At 53.2% G+C, this 19846-nt stretch overlaps 1 protein-coding gene across 2 annotated transcripts in view; it reads right to left on the reverse strand.

The window, feature by feature from the left end:
* The window catches only part of FANCA (FA complementation group A), a 37989-nt gene that overhangs the window by 10779 nt on the left and 7364 nt on the right, over window positions 1–19846 (reverse strand). For both annotated transcript variants that reach the window (XM_069549703.1, XM_069549702.1), the window contains exons 7-29: window positions 18685–18797; window positions 17582–17664; window positions 17257–17290; window positions 16802–16868; window positions 15558–15670; window positions 14621–14697; window positions 14243–14384; window positions 13711–13844; window positions 11912–12022; window positions 11051–11146; window positions 10914–10973; window positions 10089–10177; window positions 9501–9561; window positions 9363–9412; window positions 6276–6352; window positions 5039–5152; window positions 4035–4171; window positions 3686–3756; window positions 3286–3382; window positions 3016–3203; window positions 1937–2030; window positions 953–1129; window positions 432–505 (exon numbers count right to left, since the gene is read on the reverse strand). In XM_069549703.1, coding sequence (XP_069405804.1) covers window positions 432–505; window positions 953–1129; window positions 1937–2030; window positions 3016–3203; window positions 3286–3382; window positions 3686–3756; window positions 4035–4171; window positions 5039–5152; window positions 6276–6352; window positions 9363–9412; window positions 9501–9561; window positions 10089–10177; window positions 10914–10973; window positions 11051–11146; window positions 11912–12022; window positions 13711–13844; window positions 14243–14384; window positions 14621–14697; window positions 15558–15670; window positions 16802–16868; window positions 17257–17290; window positions 17582–17664; window positions 18685–18797 — 2259 coding nt within the window. The remainder of the gene's footprint in view (window positions 1–431; window positions 506–952; window positions 1130–1936; window positions 2031–3015; window positions 3204–3285; window positions 3383–3685; window positions 3757–4034; window positions 4172–5038; window positions 5153–6275; window positions 6353–9362; window positions 9413–9500; window positions 9562–10088; window positions 10178–10913; window positions 10974–11050; window positions 11147–11911; window positions 12023–13710; window positions 13845–14242; window positions 14385–14620; window positions 14698–15557; window positions 15671–16801; window positions 16869–17256; window positions 17291–17581; window positions 17665–18684; window positions 18798–19846) is intronic.

Raw genomic sequence — 19846 nt, forward strand, 5'->3', positions numbered from 1 at the left:
TGAAGCCATGCCCACCCTCCCCTGCCTTGGCTGACACCAGCTGAGATCTTCGTGGCTCCCTGACCACGGCCCTCGGGGGTTCAGACTCCTTGTTCCTCACCTGCCAGCACCTGCTCCCACAGCCCTGCTGTATCTCCCTGCCTGCTTCCGGGCTGCACAGTCCCTCAGCAGGAGTGCCCACTCAGGGCCAACGGGGCAGAAGTGCAGGCAGGGAGCCCCATCTGTTTTGTTCACGCTATATCCCTAGCTCCCAGACCATTCTAGAAGTATCTGCCAAACCACAGGAGCTCAGGAAGTATTCCTTGAATAATAGAATGAATAAAATTATATTATACTATAACATAGACTTTATGTTAAGCTGAACGTTAAATTGAGGACATCATGACACAAAACAGTGTAACGTTTTAAAGGGCAGATCTTTAAGTACTTACCTTTCTGTATCTGAAAGAGAATCAACTTCAGGCTGAATTTCTATTTCCAGTTGTAACCAGTCTCTGTAAGTCAACTGAGAGAAAAAGCTCAAGTGACCACCATGCCAAGGACGGCACACAGAAGCCACAGGGCAGGCTGTGACTGTGGCTCTCACGGCAGCTGGAGGTCTCCTGGGTCTCAGACCCTCTCATCCTCACGCCACTTCCCAGTGTTAGACAGGGAGCTTGGCATGAAGCCCCAAGAACCAGTAATTTAACCCTGAGAGTGAAGCTACCTGAAACTTTTCAAACTGGTCTAAAACTGCATCGTCCACAATGCTGCCTGGCCCTGGACAGATCGTGGCGTCCGCACAACTCGTTTCAGCTCACCGAATTGGGAGTATAACATGAAGCTTCCAGCAGTTGCACAGCACTCACCCTGTCTTTAAATTCTGGGGCAGCTCCACATGTCCATGGAGACCAACCTCAAAACCTCACACTGCGTGTAGCAGGTATCCCAGGGAGGGGACTGCAGGACCTACCTGGAGCCCCTCCTGCTTCAGCAGTTCCTTCAGGGCTCTTTGCTTCCACAGGCAGAGGGCGGCTCTCCGCCAGTCCACGGAGGGCAGGCACAGGGGCCTCCAGGGTGGGCTGGCCAGGTCCTCCTGAGACGGGGGGTCTCGAGCTTCTGGGAACCATCTGAACATGATGAACTGGAACTGAAAAAATCCAGTGGTGTGTGTGCTGTGAGGCCGGCCACGCTCGGCTGGCAGTGGGGAGCCCCTGCTCCTCAGATGGCACTTCAAGGGGCAGCAGCTCTGACTGCACATCTGAGGCCGCTTGTGTCCTGCAGCCGTGCTCAGCTGTCCCCTGAGGCTCGCTGGCACTGGGGTCTGTGTGAGAAGCTCCTGGGAGATGGACAAGCCACCTATCTTTCGTTAGGAGACAGAAACCCCTGCCCTGTGCTTCCGGACTCACAGGCAGCGCAAGGGGACCATGGCAGCTTGGGACTCCCCCTGACCTGCCCCCGTCCCACACTGTGAAACTGTGGTACCAGCCCCCAGGCTGCTCCTGACAAGGCAGCTCCCAGCAGGGCCCAGGAGTCCAACATGGAGCCTGGAACTGAGAAGCAAGCTTATCGCCCAGTGGACAGGCTCCCTGGAACTCTGTGCTGCAACCCTGGCTCCCGCTGGAACGGACAGCCCTGCCACCCTTGACACAGAATCCCAACACGCAGTCTCCAGGGCTATCTTTAGAGGAAGTATAGGGCGCCTCTTTACCTGGGAAGACACTTCTTATGACTACTCTTATGAGCCAATTTTATAAACGGGAGGGACATCAGTGGTTCACCTTACACCCCCTCCTCTTAACTCAGCCAGAAAGAAAAGGCAGAAGGCGGTGGCTCCCAGGAGATAGCCTGCCACAGACCAAAGCGGTGCTGAGCATGAGATGGAGGCCACACAGCCTCGGGCCAGAGACCCATAGAAAACAGGAACTCGGCCGAGAAAGGAACCCAGAAGACTCACCTTTTTTATAAGGCCAGGAGACAGACAGCTGTGCAGAAGCTCATGTGACTGGGAAAACTTACACAAGGAATAAGAAATTGCTGCTGTAGAAAATCTGAGAATAGAAAACGGAAATTATAACACAGAAACGGGATGCACACAAAATACAGGGTGGAAATCAGCATGAGTCACACAAAGTGAACCAAGGGCATCCCAGCACCCCCACCCCACCCCCTAGTAACGCATCTTGGAAAATGTAAACACGCAAGCACTCCATGTAAGAGCTTGCTTCCCCAGCGTGTCGGGGAGGGCGTGCCCCGTGGGGTTCACGGGCATGACCCACACATTGTTTGCTGTTCCTGCCTATAAGGACCTCCAAGCCAGGGAGAAGTGGGTCCAGTAGCAGCCTCAGCTCTGCCCACCCATGGTGGCTGTGACAAGTCAGGCAGAGACTGGCAGGGAGTCTGGGTGGTGAGGACAGGGCCTGACTCCCGGGGGCCTCATCACTGAGAGCTGCTCCTGAGCTTGGCTCTCCCTGTCTGCTGATGTCAGCTTAGTCCGCAAGCCAGGACCCTGGCCCTGCCAACATCCCTCCCTGCCGGAGTCTCTGGCTTCTGTCCTGACTTCAGTCTGTTCACCTCAGCAGCTGCAGAAAGCCCCAGGTCTCTGCCATGGGTGGCCGCTCTCACCCCAGCCATCTCTCACACCTGCCAAGCCTGGTGCCGGGCTCCCTGCAACTGCTGGGTCCTGGGAGAGGTTCTGGTGCTTTGTGTATAGTGACAGGACAGCCATGTGTGCAGAGGAGTGCCCCAGAGAAAGCTGCTTGCCACAGGGAGACCCCAGAACTGAACCTGAGGGACAGGTCCACCCAGCTGCTGGCCACCCAGCCTAGAGAAGGACACCTGCAGCCCAGAGCCAGCGTCTCCAAAGGCAGGGAGCAAGGCAGGATGACTTCACTGTCCTAACCAGAGATACCAGCATGCGCCCAGATACATCCAGACAGGGTTCCTTCCGGGAGGTGTGGACCAGCACAGCACGGAGCACGTGTGTCTGTGCTGTGCTGTCTGAGAAACACGTTACTACTGACAAGGTGTACTTACTTCAGACACAGGGCCGAGGCCTGCTGGGCCACACAGGGCAGGAGGCTGTCGATGAACTCAGGGATGGGCAGGCCCCTGGCAGGGGCAGGAGGGCCCACGTGCACCTTGGGGAGCACAGACCTGGACTCGCCCAGGTGAACAGCCAGCGCAGCCAAGCCCAGCACGTGTGAGGCACTCAGGCTTGGGCCCTAAGACAAGAGAGAAAAGGTGTTCGGTGCTGGGGGGCTGGGTGGGGGACCCACTCCCAGCTGGAGGGAATGGTAGCCCTACCTGGTGATGGAGCAGCTGGCAGAGCCTGGTGAGCACGGCTGGCAGGAACCTGTGTCCACACAGGGCCCTCACGAAGTGGGTGGCCCAGGGGCCCTGCCTACGGGGGCAAGCAACAGAGAACAGGGCAGTGGCACTCCCAGCCCTCCCAGAGCCCATGGATGAGCAGGCAGGCACCGCAGACCCAGGAAGAGCCAAGCTGCTCCCCAGACAACAGGCTCACCTGCTGCGAGACTGCCTTGGCCACGTGCCTGCGCTACGGTACATCAGCCCCCAGCCCTCCCCGCCTTCCCCCAGCGCAGCAGGACATCGGGGGCAGCCCAAGACCGATGGCCTCTCATCAGGAGCACCAGGCTGCCCTCGGGACAGCTCCAACCACCTGCTGGGACCACCTGGCCTCTACCTGTCCGGTGGGGCGACACTGGAGGCTGCCATGAGGTTCTGACAAAAGGACGTCAGCAGGAGGTCCACCACCTGAGAGGAAAGGTCTCGTTGGAGTGTTTACACTCCGGACACACAGGATCAGAGATAAGCTCACGAGACTATGAAACAGGCTAGTGCCCAGAGAGAAGGCTGCCACTCCCAGGTCATAGGAACCCCCAGACCCTGGGAAGGTCCTCCGAGGTCATGATGGGATGTGTCAGTGGAGAATAGGGTCGGCAGACCTGCCCACACCTTCCTCACAAATGCAGAGTTTGCATGCAGACAATACCAAACCCTCAACTCACTCACACACGGTCTCCCACACTCACCCTCTGCTCCCGCGGCTGCAGCTCAGGGGCCTGGATGCTGAGCTGCACCGGGGCCGCCTCGCCGCTGCTGACATCCTCGCTGAGGCCCAGGACAGAGTGGAGCCTCTCGGAGACCATGGCCACCTGAGCTGATAGCACTACAAGGGAGGGGCTGCCATAAGCAGGACCACAGGCTGCAGGGGCGGTGTTAGGAAGGGCCATGCTGGCCACAAGGGGATGTCCTGGGCCCGCAGGGTAACCACAGCTGCAGCAGAGCTAACCACACAGGGCTGGGACTGTGAAAACCATGTGTCACTTCTGACCCTCAATTTTAACTCCTCACAGGCTTCCATGTTCTCTGCAGGTCAGATGTGAATGTACATACACTATACGCATTCACAATATACCTAATTTTTTTTTAATATTTCCAGGCTACATGGTTTATCTGCAGGTTTTTTCAAATTGTCATTTACCTCCAAAAAATTAAGCATATTACTGAAAATAATCTGCATATATTGAATAGACCTGTGCAGTTAAAAACATGGCTTATTTATATTAGTTTCTGCATTTAGCATAACAAAGTCTAAAACTACTGGAACTGAGCACTTTATTTCGTGGCCACCGTGTGCTCTGAACTGCAAGACTGGTTCTCCAGGTCCCCCAGAGGAGACAGTCCAGGAGCAGAGACCCAGTGCTGAGGGCTGGAGGTGCTGGGCAGTGGAGGTCAGAAAGAAAACCACACCCAGCCCAGCACACAGCTTCCTCCTCTACATCACCTATCCCACCAGTGCCAAGGAGAGAAAGTTCACCTTCTGCCAAGGCTTTGGGACAGCCTGCATGTCAGAAACAAGGCTGTGTCCTCCACACCCACCGGGCCACAGTCAGGGTTCGTGACAGATGCTGAGCTCAGGGAACGCAATGACCGCTGTGGCTCAGGGACCAGCCATGAACCTGAGCACACGGGACAAGCCTTCCCACCCACAAACACCCACTGTGGGCAGCCCTGCCTGCAGCCCCCTCCTCACCGTCATGCTGGGTGGGGTCTGTCATAGAGGCCCTGAGCTCCTGCAGGGCAGCCATGAGCAGGTCCAGTGGCTCCTCTGCACAGCTGGGCTCCACCTCCCCTCCCGGGGCTGCATCTGAGAGGCAGGGGGTGATTTTCACAATTGGGCTAGACGTCAAGACACGGAAGTTTAGGAAAAAAACATGGTTCTATGCACATCATCGCTGCAAGTGTACCACGCACATACGTAATAAAAAAGACCATATGCTTATGGAGGGAGGCAGGGCTGGGGGTGTGAATTATGGACAGATGATGGTCAAACTGATGATGATGTTTCTCAAACTTCTAAGTAACATTGTGATACTGTTTTTTATCCCAGGATGTTAAGATCAGATGTTAGAGGGAATTACCAGTCCTCAACATACATTTAAAAGGTTCTAGAAGCCCTTTTCCAAAAGCAGGACCAGGGATCAGGAAGAGAGGCAAGGCTGCTCTTGGTTGTGGACACAGCCCTCCAGCCCCTTGGCACCTCATCAGTGAGATATTCTGATACAGGGCCAAACAGGTGTGGGTCCCCTTGGCCATCAGAACCTGTGGCAGACTGTGTGAGAGTGTTCTGCCAGACAGAACCAGAGAATAGAGTTGCAGGTAGTCAGTCAGCCTAATTGGCTGGCAGGCAGCAGAGGCTCTGACCAGCAAACAGCAGCACCATCTCAACATTGACAGGCCAGGCCCTGTGCAGATGGCACCTTGCTTCTGGGAGGTGGGGTAGGGACAGTGTCCCTGGCTGCTCCAAGTCGGATGCACTCTTGGCCCAGGTCTACATCACTGTCCCCTAGAAATAGCAAGATCCCCACCAACATCACCAAGAGTTGAGGCAGACCCCCAGTAGGACACGGTGCAGAACCAGCACCATGACCTCAGCCTGGCTGGTCACCTGAATGTAAACGCGAATCAGATGGGCAACAGAAACCATGTCACAACCTCAGCAGGGCACACAAAGATGACAGTCAAGTGGACTTGGTACCACGTCCTTTAGGAAATGTACGGCAGGTACTTCCCGGCTGAGACCTGAGAGGATTGACATCACAGACAGCCCTCTGGGAGTCACAACCATCCCGGGGCTAAGCCAGTCAGTCACTGAAGCCACAGTTCTGACCAGACAACAAGCATGACATGACCAGACCAGAGGGACTAGGGCTCCACCGACAACGTCTCGTGATTCGGGAAGTGGAGATGGGCACGAATGAGGACCACACCTTCTGGCTGCTTCTGTCCAGCAGTGGAGCAGGCTTGGCGGTAGGTGGAGTACAGGGCTGGGGGAATTTTATCCGCTCTGGGTCAGAAGGAAACAGTAAAATAGACCACTGCAATTTAAATTGATTCTCAAGGTTACAATTTCAGAAACTATCAGAAAACAAAAATATGCAATACAGTAAACTATACGACACATAACAGATTATACAACACCACACCACATGACTCTACTGAATAATACATGCTACATAAACGCCTGCAATGGCTTTTGTTGGGTAGAGAGATTAGAAATGATTTGCACTTCTCTCAGTCAAGTTTTGGTAATTCCCAAATTTTAAAGGTGAACTTAATTACTTTTTATGAGAAATGCTAAGAGAAACACCCAGTTAATGCTTATGTCACTCAAAATATAAGTCCAGTGATGATGCCGGGCAGCTACAGGGCATGGACCCAGGTGGCACGCCCTCATGGCACAAGGACGAGTCCAAGGACAAGAGCCGCGGAGTCCCCTTCAGAGAAGTGGAAGTCACAAGCGGCCCAATTATGAGACACATGGACAGCAGCATGGTCTGCAGGACACTCCCCCTCCACACACACTGTGCTGCAAACTGTGATGGCAAGACTCAAGCAGAAGACCAGAGAGAGACCTGCTGTGGTCCCGAGTATGAATGTGCACAGGGACTGGAGACCAGGAGCTGAGGGGCACCGCCTTCTGCCCTGGGGTCAGTAAAGCCTTTAGCCCCAAATCAGAAACCAGTGCGATTAAAAAGAGCAAACTCAAGGAAACAGAGAAATCCACAGAAAAGAAACTGTGAGTCTTTGCTCTCATTAATATCTTCAGAGAGACAAGACACAGCACTGCAGCTATGAAACAAGAATGGATTGCTGGGGGCTTCTCTGGAGGCTCAGTGGTAAAGAATCTGCCTGTCAATGCAGGAGACAAGGGTTCGATCACTAGTCCAGGAAAGTCCCACATGCCATGGGACAGCCCGTGCACCCCAGCTGGTGAGTGTGTGCCCTAGAGCCCCTGCTCCACAAGAGAAGCCACCACAGTGAGCATCCCGTGCACCACAACTAGAGTGGCCCCTGCCTGCTGCAACTAGAGAAAACCTCACACAGTGACAAAGACCCAGCACAGTCAAAAGTAAATTATATAAGAAAAGGAATGGACTGCTGTACAAAGAAATATCTGATGGCAGAAATGAAACACTCAGTAAAAGTACCTACAGATAAACTTTAAGAAATCTCCCAGAAAGGAGAGGGAAAACAAATTGAAACAGATATGCAAAATATGACAAAAGAGAAAAAAGTCAGAAGACACTTCAGGAAATATAACACCTAAAAAAGATAAGTTCCAAGAAGGAAAAAGACACAGAAGAAACTTTCAATGATATGAACCAAGATAAAATAATCAGCGTCTGGGACTGGCTTCAAAACCATCCAGAATACTGAGTGGGTAAATGAATTGAAGGCTACAGATGAATCAAGATTGGTCATTTATTGATAACTATTAAATCTGGGTGATAGATTCTATTCTGCTTTTCTGTCTTAAATATTTTGTAAAATTTTAAAAAAGGGTTTTAAATATCCAAGAAAATTTCTTAGTACTGAAGGATATGAACTTCCAGATTAAAAGCCCCACCATATGCCCAGCCCAGAAATGAAATCAGATCTACAGTGAAGTGCACTGCTATAAAACTTCAGAACAAAGGGAACAAAGACACTACAAGCCTCCAGAAAGAACACAGATCCCATGCAAAGAGTCAGAAATTATAAGTTTCTAACATGTCAGCAGCAACACTGGACATTAGAAGTCAAGGAAGTGATGCAAAAATTTGAGGGAAAATAATTTCCAACTCAGATTTCTATACCCAGCCAAACTACCTATCAAATGACGGGCTAAAAAAAAAGTGTCAAAAAATTTACCTCCCATCCATCCTTTTGTGAGAAGCTTCAATAGGATGCTTTCCACCAACACAAAGGGGTAAACCAAGAAAGAGGAGGATCTTGATACAGAAAAGAGAAGCCAGCACCGGCCATGGCAGAGGACAGCACAAGGTGATGCTGAAGGGAGACTCAAGGGTGACAGCTGCCTCAAAGGAATAAACAGCTAGTAAGTGAGAGTGGAGCAGGTTAGAAGGCCTAGAAGAGATTTCCCTACACTGTAACTGCTGGGATACTCAACGATTCTGAACAAGAGAACAGTCAGACATCCAGCTGAGTTCGCAGGGAAGCATATAAATATATACAAGGAAAACTAAGATAAAACAAAGATGATTATGAACTCCAGAGGAAACAAAAGGAACAACTCTGAACAGTGTCTGGATAGCCTTAAAGACAAGCATTAAATACTAAGGTTTTAAAAACTATTACAGGAAGGATAGCTGTGTTTGTTGGTGCAGGACAGAAAACTAACACAGAAAAAGTGGTTAAGCACAGAAATAAAGTTATTTGGAGATTTGGGGCAAAATATAAAAAAATCAGGTAAGAGTTGAAAATGCTTGCTTCCAGAAAGTGAAGTGGCAGGATGGGTGGAGCATGGCTATCTGTCTTAAACTTCATAGAAATATCTGATTCTTAAGTCTAACTTTTTAAAAAAATTTTGATATATAGTTGAATTACAATGTTGTGTTAATTTCTGCTGTACAGCAACATGACCCAGGTATATATATCGATACATTCTTTTTCATATTCTTCTCTATTCTGATTTATCACAGGATGTTGAATAGTTACCTGTGCTATGCAGTAGGATCTTGCTATTTATCCATCCTATATGTAACAGTGTACATCTGCGGATCCCAAACTTCCAGTCCATGCCTCCCCTTCTACACCTTGCTCCCCTCCCAGAAACAAGTCTGTTCTCTATGTCTGTGAGCCTGTTTCTGTTTCATTTGTGCCATGTTTTAGATTCTACATACAAGGGACATCATATGGTATTTGTGAAGTTGTGATATTCAGAATCAAAGAAATTTTCTTTTTAACATTTTAAGTAACTAATTTTAAGGCAACTTTATAGATAAATCGAGCATACATGTGACACCACACAGGTCTCTGTGCTGCTAGCCCCCAGCCGCACTGGCCACACGTACCTCCTCAGGGACTCGATAAGGGCCTCGCGGGAATCAGGGGCTCTCGGGAGCTATGAGGAAAGACAGACTCTGTGAGATGCCGAGAGGAACCCCAGTCTCTGCCAACCCGGCCCCAGGGTCACAGGGACGTGTACTGACCACTCGTGGTGTGAGCAGCGCAGGAAGGAAGTGGGACAGGTAATAGGACCTCCGGAATATGCTGCAACAGAGAAGGGCAGGCTCAGGGCGGCCCCTGGCAGAGGACCTGCAGCAGGGCAGTGACCATCCACATCTGGGGCCGTCCCTGAAGGTCAGCATCACGTGTTCAAGTCTTCTTTCTCACTGGTTTGGGAGCCCTTTGCACAAATAGAACTCTGTGCTGGTGACTACCTGTGCCTGGAGAGTCAGGGCATTCTGGAATCTGGGCTCATCCATGATCAGGAGGTTGACTGTGGGAGCCGGAGGCCATGCACATCCCTCAGGGGCAAAGCCTGAGAAAGCTACCCCACACTGGGAGCAGCCAGAATTTATGCTTTGGGGTCACAGCAAATTCTACAAAATTCTGCTATTCAACTCCCTGCACTGGCCTCACACGGTCACAGCTGAAGCATGAACAAGAAAAATCATTGTGGCTTAAGGGAGGGCCTGTTCTGATCCCTCTGAACAGCTTTCCTAAAGGTCCCACCCATCATGGCCACAGACCTTCGCTGGGGCCTGCCCAATAGCCCTCCCGGTGTGTGACCCTACCTGGCCTCTAGGATGGCGACGGGAACCTTCCCTGTGTGTTCAAACACCGTGAGTGCCTTCTCGACATCCTGGGATGCTTGGCTCTGGGGCTGGACAGAAATGAACAGAAGACTTAAAGAAAAGGCAGGAGCAGAGCAGGGCCATGGTTTTGTGGTCAGGTGAGAGGCACGAGAGAGCAGGGCACGTGGCCAAGCCCCTGTGCCAGCAAACTGCTAGGAGGGATCAACTGCTGCCCCCAGCCTCAGTGAGCTCACCATGTGTGAGAACTGTCCTGCCAGCCCCCGTGGGTCTGTCCCTCCACCCTCTTTCTGCTAGCAACAAAGATCCCAATGCAAAATTTTCAGGTGGGAAGATGCAGAGACCTGACTTTTGACATTTAAAAACATTTATGAAATGGCAACTTGTAAACAACAATAAATCTTAAATGGAAAACTGCTTTACATATTTTAAAGCTTTAATCTGACAGTCCAGCAGAACCTCCAAAAGTTCTTCATAGACTCACAACTTTGAGGTCAGAGTGTCTTAGGAAAGTACACACAGCCCATATCCCCACCTGACATGTGTCTACACAAACAGTTAACACTTTTTTCTAGAATTCCAAGAAAAACACAACCCTGCCCTTCCCCAGCTGATTTACAGACCACTTTGTCCATGAAACCATGTGAAGGGGACCCCAAGAAGAAACGTTACTGGCCGTGGGGCCCCTGCTGCTGCTGTGGACAGACACCAGAGGACGGCTCTCCCGGCCGCCACACGTACAGGTGCCCTGACAGCAGAGGCGCAGAGTCCAGGAAGGAGGCCACGCAAAGAGCATGGGCACATTACCTGAGTGACATCTCCAGCAGAAGACAGGTCCTCATAGAGCCCCATGTTTTCTATAGAAACCTGCAGAGAGGTGGGTGTCGGTGAGGACCCCCAGGGGCGCTGGGCTCCACGGACAGAGAGGAGGAGCTGGGACTCACTTTGAGGTCGGCCAGGCGTGTCTTGGCCAGCGCCACATAATCGGTGAGGAGGGTGCGATACTTGCCGGGGACCAGGGGTGGGTGGAGAATGTGTACCTGTGGGCAGAGGGTGGGGGCGTCCATCAGCTCCTCAGCTGCCCCGACTTTCTGGGGCAGTCACTCACACTGACCACAGAAGAGTCCCAGGATCAGCCACAGACCACAGAGGACATGGGGCAGACAGGGCCCTGGGCCAGCCGAGGGCAGGAAGGGTCCTGTCACAGAGCTGGCTCCCAGGCCCCACATGGGAGGGAGGCAGTGAGGGGCCGGGAGACAGGACTCAGGAGGGCCTGTGCTCACTCCCTCTATGTGCGTTACCTCGTGTGTACTCTTTGAAATGAAATACGCATTTCTTAATTAAATAGGAAGATGATGTTCATTTTCCAAATGTCTTACCCATGAAAGCGAGTGCTGGGGATAGTCATCCCGTCACAAAAGCAAGTGCACAGCAGGATGCTTTTGGTGACAACATGAACTGAGCACCCAGTCTTACACCCCAGTAATAACAGTCATGGCCTCGGGGGCGTATTCCCCCAGCTTCTTTGTCAGTATACAGATCATTTTGAACACCAAGCACAGGGCCCAGGATGCTTGCCTGCCTCACTGTCTGTGGTGTGTGGGCATGCAGACAGTCCTGCTCCAGTATCAGCTCCCAGGACCACACACACTGGTTTCTGGGCATTTACCAGAAGAAACCTGCTTCCCTCGGGTACACCCTGACACCCCAGGGTAGAATCCCCATCTTGTGACTGTTCCCTGCTGCAGTGTCCTGGGGGAACCCCAGGACCGGGGACTGAGCAGAAGGTCCTGCTGGCCTCTCACCTGCAGGTACCGGGGGACCTCGAAGGGCACAAGGTCGGACAGGAACTTGAAGAGGAAGACCAGCGCCTTCTTGCTACAGCTGTGGATGCCCCTCGTGCTGCCGAAAGTGGCCTGGGGAGGAGCCCGGGAATGAGGTGGGGGCGACAGGAGGACCTGCCATGCAGCGGCCATGGCTACGTCCTGGCCTCAGCAACAGCAGGAAGAGGGAAGCAAAGTCATTTTAGCTTGTTTGTCTCCAGGATGCCATGGCTGTGCCCTAGCTAAACAGACGGACTGAGAATTTAAAAAGTAAAAAATACAGTCCCGTAGGACTTCCCTGGTGGCCCAGTGGTTAGGAATTTGCCTGCAAATACAGGGGACATGGGTTCCATCCCTGGTTCAGGAAGATTCCACATACGGAGGAGCAAGTAAGCCCGAGCACCACAACTACCGAGCCCCCACTCAGAGCCCATGCTCTACAACAAGACAAGCCACTGCAATGAGAAGCCTGGGCTGACTCTGCCCAGGCCGCGTGGCCTCCCACCTCTTCATGAGTGCAGTCTGGCAGGATGGCGAAAACCAACACGGCTGCTCTTGTGCACACTGGGCTGCTCTGTGGTGGTTCTCACGTCCATGGGGATGGGGGGCGGTGCCCTTCTCTCTGCTCTGCTTCCCACCAGGTGCAGGTATTTGTTCTACTCTCACTAGAGGGTAGCCCCAGCTTGCTGCAACTAGGGCTTGCTGCAACCTGTGCAGCAAGGAAGACTCAGTGCAGCCAAAAATAAAGAAAAGATTTTAAACTGAAAAAATTTTAAAAATTTATAAAGAATACATTCCGGTAGAAAATGGTAAATATGGTGCCTTTCTATGAACCTTAGAGACAGGATTTGTCAAATGCCCATGAGAGCCCTGTCCTCAAAGACACACTCATTCCACTCTAACCGCATGCTCAGCTGAGTGGACGACAGCCCTGCAGGGGAGGTAGCCACAGGAGGTGGGCCTTCGGCGAAGCCCCAGGTCACAGCAGGAAAGTGAAGCAGACTCTTAGAGAACTGGGGGCGCCTAGGGGTGCCTGGGGGAGGGCGGTTCTGAAGGGTCGGCCCTGAGCAGTCTGGATGAGCCAGCAAAGAGCAGCACCCACCCCACGTGAGGCCCGCCCGCCCGCCATATTGCAAGGCCTGCGGTAGCTCCTCCTCCAAATCACAACCCTAGTTCTTCTGAAAAAGGCTGGCCAGACAGACAGCAGACATACAGTCACCAGAGTGAGCATGTAGGACACAGTCGACACCACTGGGGCTGCCATCAGAGCACTGCGTGGGCCCCAGGTGGATCCTCAGTGCCAGGATAGTGGACACAGGAGCCCCTGGTCCGCTGTGTGGAGCTGGAGGACGCACGGGGCAGGAGGGAGCTTCATTCAGTGAAAAAACGAACCACGCCCACCAACCCGACAGGCAAGCTGGGCACAGAGCCCAGCAGGGAGGCAACAACTCTGCCACCCAAGCTTCTACGAAGAATAGGCCTTGTAATCCCAGGTCCACACGCACCCAGATGGGCTCAGCAGTCTGGGAGGAGCAGCAAACACCAGCACCTGGTGGGAAGCAGAGCAGAGGGACGGGCACCCCCCACCCCATCCCCATGGATGTGAGAACCACCACAGAGCAGCCCAGTGTGCACAAAAGCAGCCGTGTTGGTTTTCGCCGTCCTACCAGACTGCACTCATAAGGAGGTGGGAAACCATGCAGTCTCAGCAGAGTCAACCACAGCAGCAAGCGTGGGCCATGCTGGAGCCCGGGGGCTGGGCAGGAGTGCAGGCAGCTCACCTGGAACCAGGTAGCGTAGGACGGGAAGACAGCTGGGCCCTCTAGCGCAGCCTGCCGCACGACTAGGAACGCCAAGACCATGCTGTCCAAGTCCCAGCTCTCGAACGCACGTGTCAGCAGACGGGTCACCCAACCTAGGTAAGAACACCAGCACAGCTGTGGACGAGCCAGGGGTGTGCGCAGGACCGTCCGCCTGCGCCATACCGATCCCCAAGCATAGGCGGCAGCCCACACGCAGCCTGGCAGTGGGTACGAGGGCAGACAGCAGCGGGCAGACAGCTGAGCAGGGTGGGGTCCTGGGAGACAACACAGCCACAGCTGTCCCCAGCTGGACAATCACCTGCTGAGCAGGCGTGAAGGGCTTCGTTTTCACTTAGCTGGATACAGTAATTCCATGACAGGCTCACCCACAGACACTGGTCCATAAATCACACACACACACACACACACACACTGAGAACAGAACACAGCTCCCTCCCTACGCGCCAACACACACACACCTGGAAAAGGACACAATTCCCGCCCCACGCACCATTAACCAGCTGCTGTGCATCCGGGAGGCAGATGACCAGCGTGGACACACAGGACAGCACGTGCCTCCAGTTTACCTCCTGCGTCTCCAGAACGTCTTGTAAGTGGCCCACCAGCTCCTCTGGGCTCAGGATCACAAAGAGCTGGAAGCAGAGAGTCAAAGCTGGACCTTCACCTCTCCCACTCTACGTCAGATACAACCTGGACTCAAAACACCTGCTCATGCTGACCCCCGTGGCCAGCACCAGCTAGAGGGAGTTCTCCTCTGAGGCTATGGTGCTCTGCCCTAGTAAAAAGTTCAGTCTTGGACCTAGATGGTCATCCAGCCGGGGACAGCTGTGGCTGTGGTGCCTCCCAGGACCCCACTCCATGCACTCACCCTGCGGTACAGGCCACTGAGCAGAGCGGGGGTCCTTGCAAAGCTCCACTCTCTCTGCATCTGAACGGCATCGGAAACTTCATTCAGGAGGAAACACACAGAATGACAGATCAGCAATCATCAATGTTCATTGGTTCAATGTCAATCAACCACCGTGTTTTAATTTGCAATTTTCCAAGTGTATGTGAACTTCACTGTTTCATTTGTCAACCATTTTTTATGTCATATTCTTTATCATACATATCTACTAAATATCCTCCAACCCATCAGTTACATTTTAATTATTTGGCTTTCAAACTTTCACTGTGAACAAGCAGTGAGGACGCTGTGGAAAGGATGGCAGGTGGAAAAGCACAGGTCAGCAGGCCCAGGCCCTCTGCTAGAGCAGTGGCCTCTTAGGAGTTTCCTGTGCCCCAAGGGCAGGCATGTTGGGAGCCATGCAGACCTGGAGAAGGCTTGGGTGCTGGACACCTTTCAAGAAGCCATGTACCCATAGGAAATGCTGACCTGAGCCACTGAGACAGAACCCTGGAATTCACAGTATGAGCAATGTTTTAAAAACCTACCTAGACTTCCCTGGTGGTCCAGCAGCTAAGACTCTTGGCTCCCAATGCAGGGGACCTGGGTTTGATCCCTGGTCAGGGAACTAGATCCCACATGCCACAATTAAGATTCTGCATGCTGCAACTAAGACCCACTCAGCCAAATAAATATTAAAAAACAAAACAAAACAAAACAAAACCTACCTAGAAAAGACAAGAAGGCCTTCACCCATTGCCATTCTACTGTGGCAGTGGGTGACACTTCAATTCAAACTTTCTTTATGGGAAAGTGTTACTCTCAAACAAGATGTTTAATGACAGAAGACTGTCCTTCCAGTGTTAACACCCACAGTCTGAGTTCCCGTCAAGGGGAGCACCAGGGCTCTTGGACCCACCTTTTAGCACAGGCTTGTGGGTGAGGATCTGGGTCAGAGTATGACAGAACCACCTCTTCAGAGTCTCTGCTGAAAGTATACTCTGGCACATGGGTCCACTGAACACGCCAAACCTGTAGACACAGCAGAGGCACTCAGGGAAGGGACCCTCTAGGTTCCCATTGCCTGGCTCATCCGAAAAGCAGCAGAGACCTGCAGGGCCCCCACTCCAGACCCCTGGCTCAGGCATACGGGCTGGCTTTGCCCACACCCTGCCACGCTTCCCTGGCAGACCTGCAGCCTGGCTTCCATGCTGCAGGTGGAAATGGGATCTAGAGGGGCATCACTCTACAGGACCGGATGAAAGATAATAGTCACTGTCACAGAGAGAAACAGGCAGGTCAGACTGGGGGCGTGGAGGGCCACTCCTCCCGGCAGGTTTCACAGGCCACAGGAACCACAGCTCCGCCCTAGACCACAAAGCTCTCAACCACACCCACGTTCCTCAAGCCAAGGACGCCATCCCGACACGAGAGGGAAGGAAAGATGAGGGCGCATAGAGTCACTGACAGGTGAGGAGGGACGGAGGCTGGGCCTGACAGTGGGGCGCCCCTTAGGGGAGAGAACTCAGGGTCCCAGATGCCATGTGACCTGCCTGCATCCCGCATGCAGTGAGGAGGCTCTGGGTGGGAGACAGGGCGGAAGGCACCCAGACAGGGCGGGGCCTCTGAATTCACTGATTTAATCTGGGAGGCTGTGATCGGAGAGTCAGCACATGATGAACATGCACACACATACAACACAGCTGTGTGCTGTAGCTGCTTACTAAGTGCTGAACCACACAGCAGGCTGAGGACTCCTGATGTCATAGCGGGGAACAGGAGCCAGGAGCAAGGTAATTAAGAAGGGGAAGGATGAACAAAGCACAGAAGCCACCCAGGGAAGAGCCACAGTCCAGGTGGCCTCAGCCCACGATCCCCTGAAGCAGGTTCGGTCCCCAGGAGCATGGGGCACGCCCCCACAGAAGCATATACAGGTCCTGCTGGGGCAGCATGGCAGGGCAAGGCCACCCTGGCTTGGACCCTGAGGACCCAGGCCTGCCCCCTCCTCACACCCGGAGGGGCACAGTTCTCACAGGAAGGGCCCCATCTTCAGACGGTTCCTAGCACTTTGAGCTGTCACCACAATGGCGAAGGATCACGGAGCTCTCAGGAGGGAGAGCACAGCTGGGACGCTCAGCCTGCAGGCCCACCCCAGGAACTTACCAGCAGCTCCCTGCCTTGTATGCTGGGGACCCCTCCTGTAGGCCAGCTGCCATGGCTTCGAGAGTGGCTGAGGCAGAAAAGAGACATCAGCATCATATCATCACATCTGTCAGAAACAGCCTTGACCAAGTGCTTCTGGGCAAGTCAGGTCATGGACCTCCAACCCACAATCCCTTCAAGCAACCACGCGTCTTGGTGGCACCAGACTCAAGCCTTGAAAATCCACCCGAATACACAGATAGGAGAGTGCTTTCCTAACAAACCATCTAGCTGTTACCACCACCGCTCTGGAGACTAGATGTGAAGCCAGCAAAGCTGGTCTCCAGAGAAGACTGCAGTGAGTTGGTCAGTTTGTACCCCATCACAGCCATCAAAGGGCCTCTGGAGGGCATGACTGAGCTGGAAAGGCAGGAGCTACAGGAACCCCAACCAGCCGGGCCCACAGGGCTACTCACAGGCCAGCATCCGCTCAAGAACAGTAGCGGCGATCTGTGGGGACAGAACACTGCAGTCAGCTGTGTGCAAGCAAGCCTGCCATCACCCCAGATCCAGTCTCCAGACCCCCTTGGGGGGGTCTGCCCAGGACACCCCTCCCCCTGTTCCCAAGCACTGGCCCAGAGTCTGGGAGCTTCAGAAACCAGCGACGTAGGGGAGAGACCACTGCCCAGGCCCACGCCCTCACAGCTGGACTCAGGGAGCACCCCCATATGGGGCTGCACACCCAAGCCCCTCATCCTGTGCCCGCTGCCCAGAGTCCAGCTCCACTCGCCTGGCACCCACCTGGGCCATCTGAGCTGGTGCCCCGTCTCCCTTCAAACCCTCGCTTTTCTGGAATGCTCTCAAAACAAACATTTGCACAAGATCTGAAAAGCACAAAAGCAAAGTGTTTTTGTGCACTGTGATCGCTGGACAGACCACCAGCTTCAGAGAGTCTGGGAGGGCAGGATTTGCATGAAGCTGGAACGCTGGCTCTGGGCACAGGGGGTCCACCAACTGCATCCACCAGACCCAGCCAAGCCTTCCCTAAGCCCACTGCACAGAAAGGGAGACATAGCCGGTCAGGTTTATGGAAGGATGTTCTCACTTGAATAAATTTCAAGAGGGTTTCATGTGTCCTTTCCCTCCTACACCAACCAGTCTAGGACGCTTTTAGGGCCCGAAAGTGTTAAACTGTGGGGAGAAGGACAGGAGATGGACTCAGAGCTTCTGACAAGGTTACCATCAAGGGACTGAAATTAAACAGTTTAAGCTTCATATGGGAGCAGACTGCAGGATAACTCACATCGCAGAACAGTTTTAAGAAGAAGGAACGCCCCTTCCGCAAAGGAGACTGAACAAGCCCCACAGGGAACCCTCTCGTCCAGGCTTCCATTTACTCATGGGCTGCACTCCTCGGGGAGGATGGGGGACGGCAGGCCTGCTGACCCGAGAGCCGCAGGGGCCGGGTGTCTGAGTGAAGGGCCACAGCAGGCAGCCCTGCTCACCCAGGGTCGCCACATTCAGAGCACCTCAGGTTCCTGCCCAGTTTCCTCTCTGCTTCTCCGGGGCACCTTCTAAAATCACCAGTTGGAGCTGGGCCTCGCAGAGGCATGGATACTGCGCAGGTACTAGGAGCCGACTGTCCGCCCTCTCCCGCCCGCTTGGGGCCTGGGAGGCAGGACAGGTCATCCACGGAACCCCTGCCTCTGTGCTCAGAAGGCCACCACGTGCCCGTCCTCAATATAGCAGCTGGCCCACCCATCAGGCCAAGAGGCTGCTGGCGCACGCCCTTGAGGACAGGTGTGCCTGCGCTGACTTCTGCCGGCTCTCCACACCCCAAGTGCAGCCCGCTGTGCTGCCCTGACCATCGCCGAGGGAAGCACCCGCCTGCGCCATGCACTCACCGGCAAGCACAGCCCTGGCGACCTCAGCATGCTGACAGGGCACCTCTATCTGCTCACACAGCAGGCCCAGGTCCTTGCAGAGCCAGACCACCACGGCCTGGGTGTCAGCGCGGCTGAGGGCACAAGCACAGCATCCCGTTGTCTGTCACACTCACGCCACCAGGGAGCTGAGGCCACAGGCAGCAAGCCAGCACTGCTCAGCCCCCTGCCCAGCCCCCTGCCCCCACCACTGTGGGGCCAACCAAGTAAAAACCATCACTTTTCCCACATAGTGTAGTTACTTGGAGTGGCTTACTATTGTTGGGGGAAAAGAAAAATCTTAATAACAGTAATGAGAGTAGTAATAATGGGCTTGGCTCTAGACCAACAAGGGAGTATCTGGCAGAGCAATGCTGGTTCGGGGGCATCGCAGTGGGTGGGCAACTCTCACTTGCCGGGTTTGTATTTCCATGGTGACTAATGATGGTGAGCATCTTTTCACGTGCTTGGCTATTGGCGGATCTTTTTAAAATTTATTTTTATTTATTTGGCTGTAGTAGGTCTTAGTTGTAGCCTGCAAACTCTTAGTTGTGGCATATTGAATCTAGTTCTCTGACCAGGGACTGAACCTGGGCCCCCTGCCTGAGTGCAGCATCTTAGCCACTGGACCACCAGGGAACTCCCTGAAAGATCTTTAGAGTATTGAAATCCTTTATCTGCTTTTTGACTGGATTATTCCTCTTATTGTTGGACTAGAGGAATTATCTGACTTGTAAACAGTTTCCTGTGTACTCTTTTCATTGTCCTGATAGTCGCATGAACTTCAGGTGTCACATCCGAGAAACGCCTGCCTGGTCCAAGCTCATGAAGATTTACCCTTAGATCTTCTTTCAGGAGGGTTATGGTTTTACCCCTTAAGTTCAGGTCTCGGATGCACAGTTAACTGCTATCTGTAGTGGAGGTAGGGGTTCAACTCCATCCTTCTACATGTAGATATCCACTGGTCCGAGCCCCACTGCTGAAAAGACCATTTTCCCCCCATTAAATGGTCTTGGCACCGCTGTCAAAAACAACTGACCATAAATGTATGAGTTTACGTCTGGACACTCAATCCTGTTTTTCTGTATGTCAACTGTTATGCCAGGACCCCGCTATCTTGATAATGACTCTTTTGTACTAAAAG

Source organism: Ovis canadensis, chromosome 14 (assembly GCF_042477335.2).
Source record: "Ovis canadensis isolate MfBH-ARS-UI-01 breed Bighorn chromosome 14, ARS-UI_OviCan_v2, whole genome shotgun sequence".
Classification (NCBI taxonomy): Eukaryota; Metazoa; Chordata; class Mammalia; order Artiodactyla; family Bovidae; genus Ovis; species Ovis canadensis.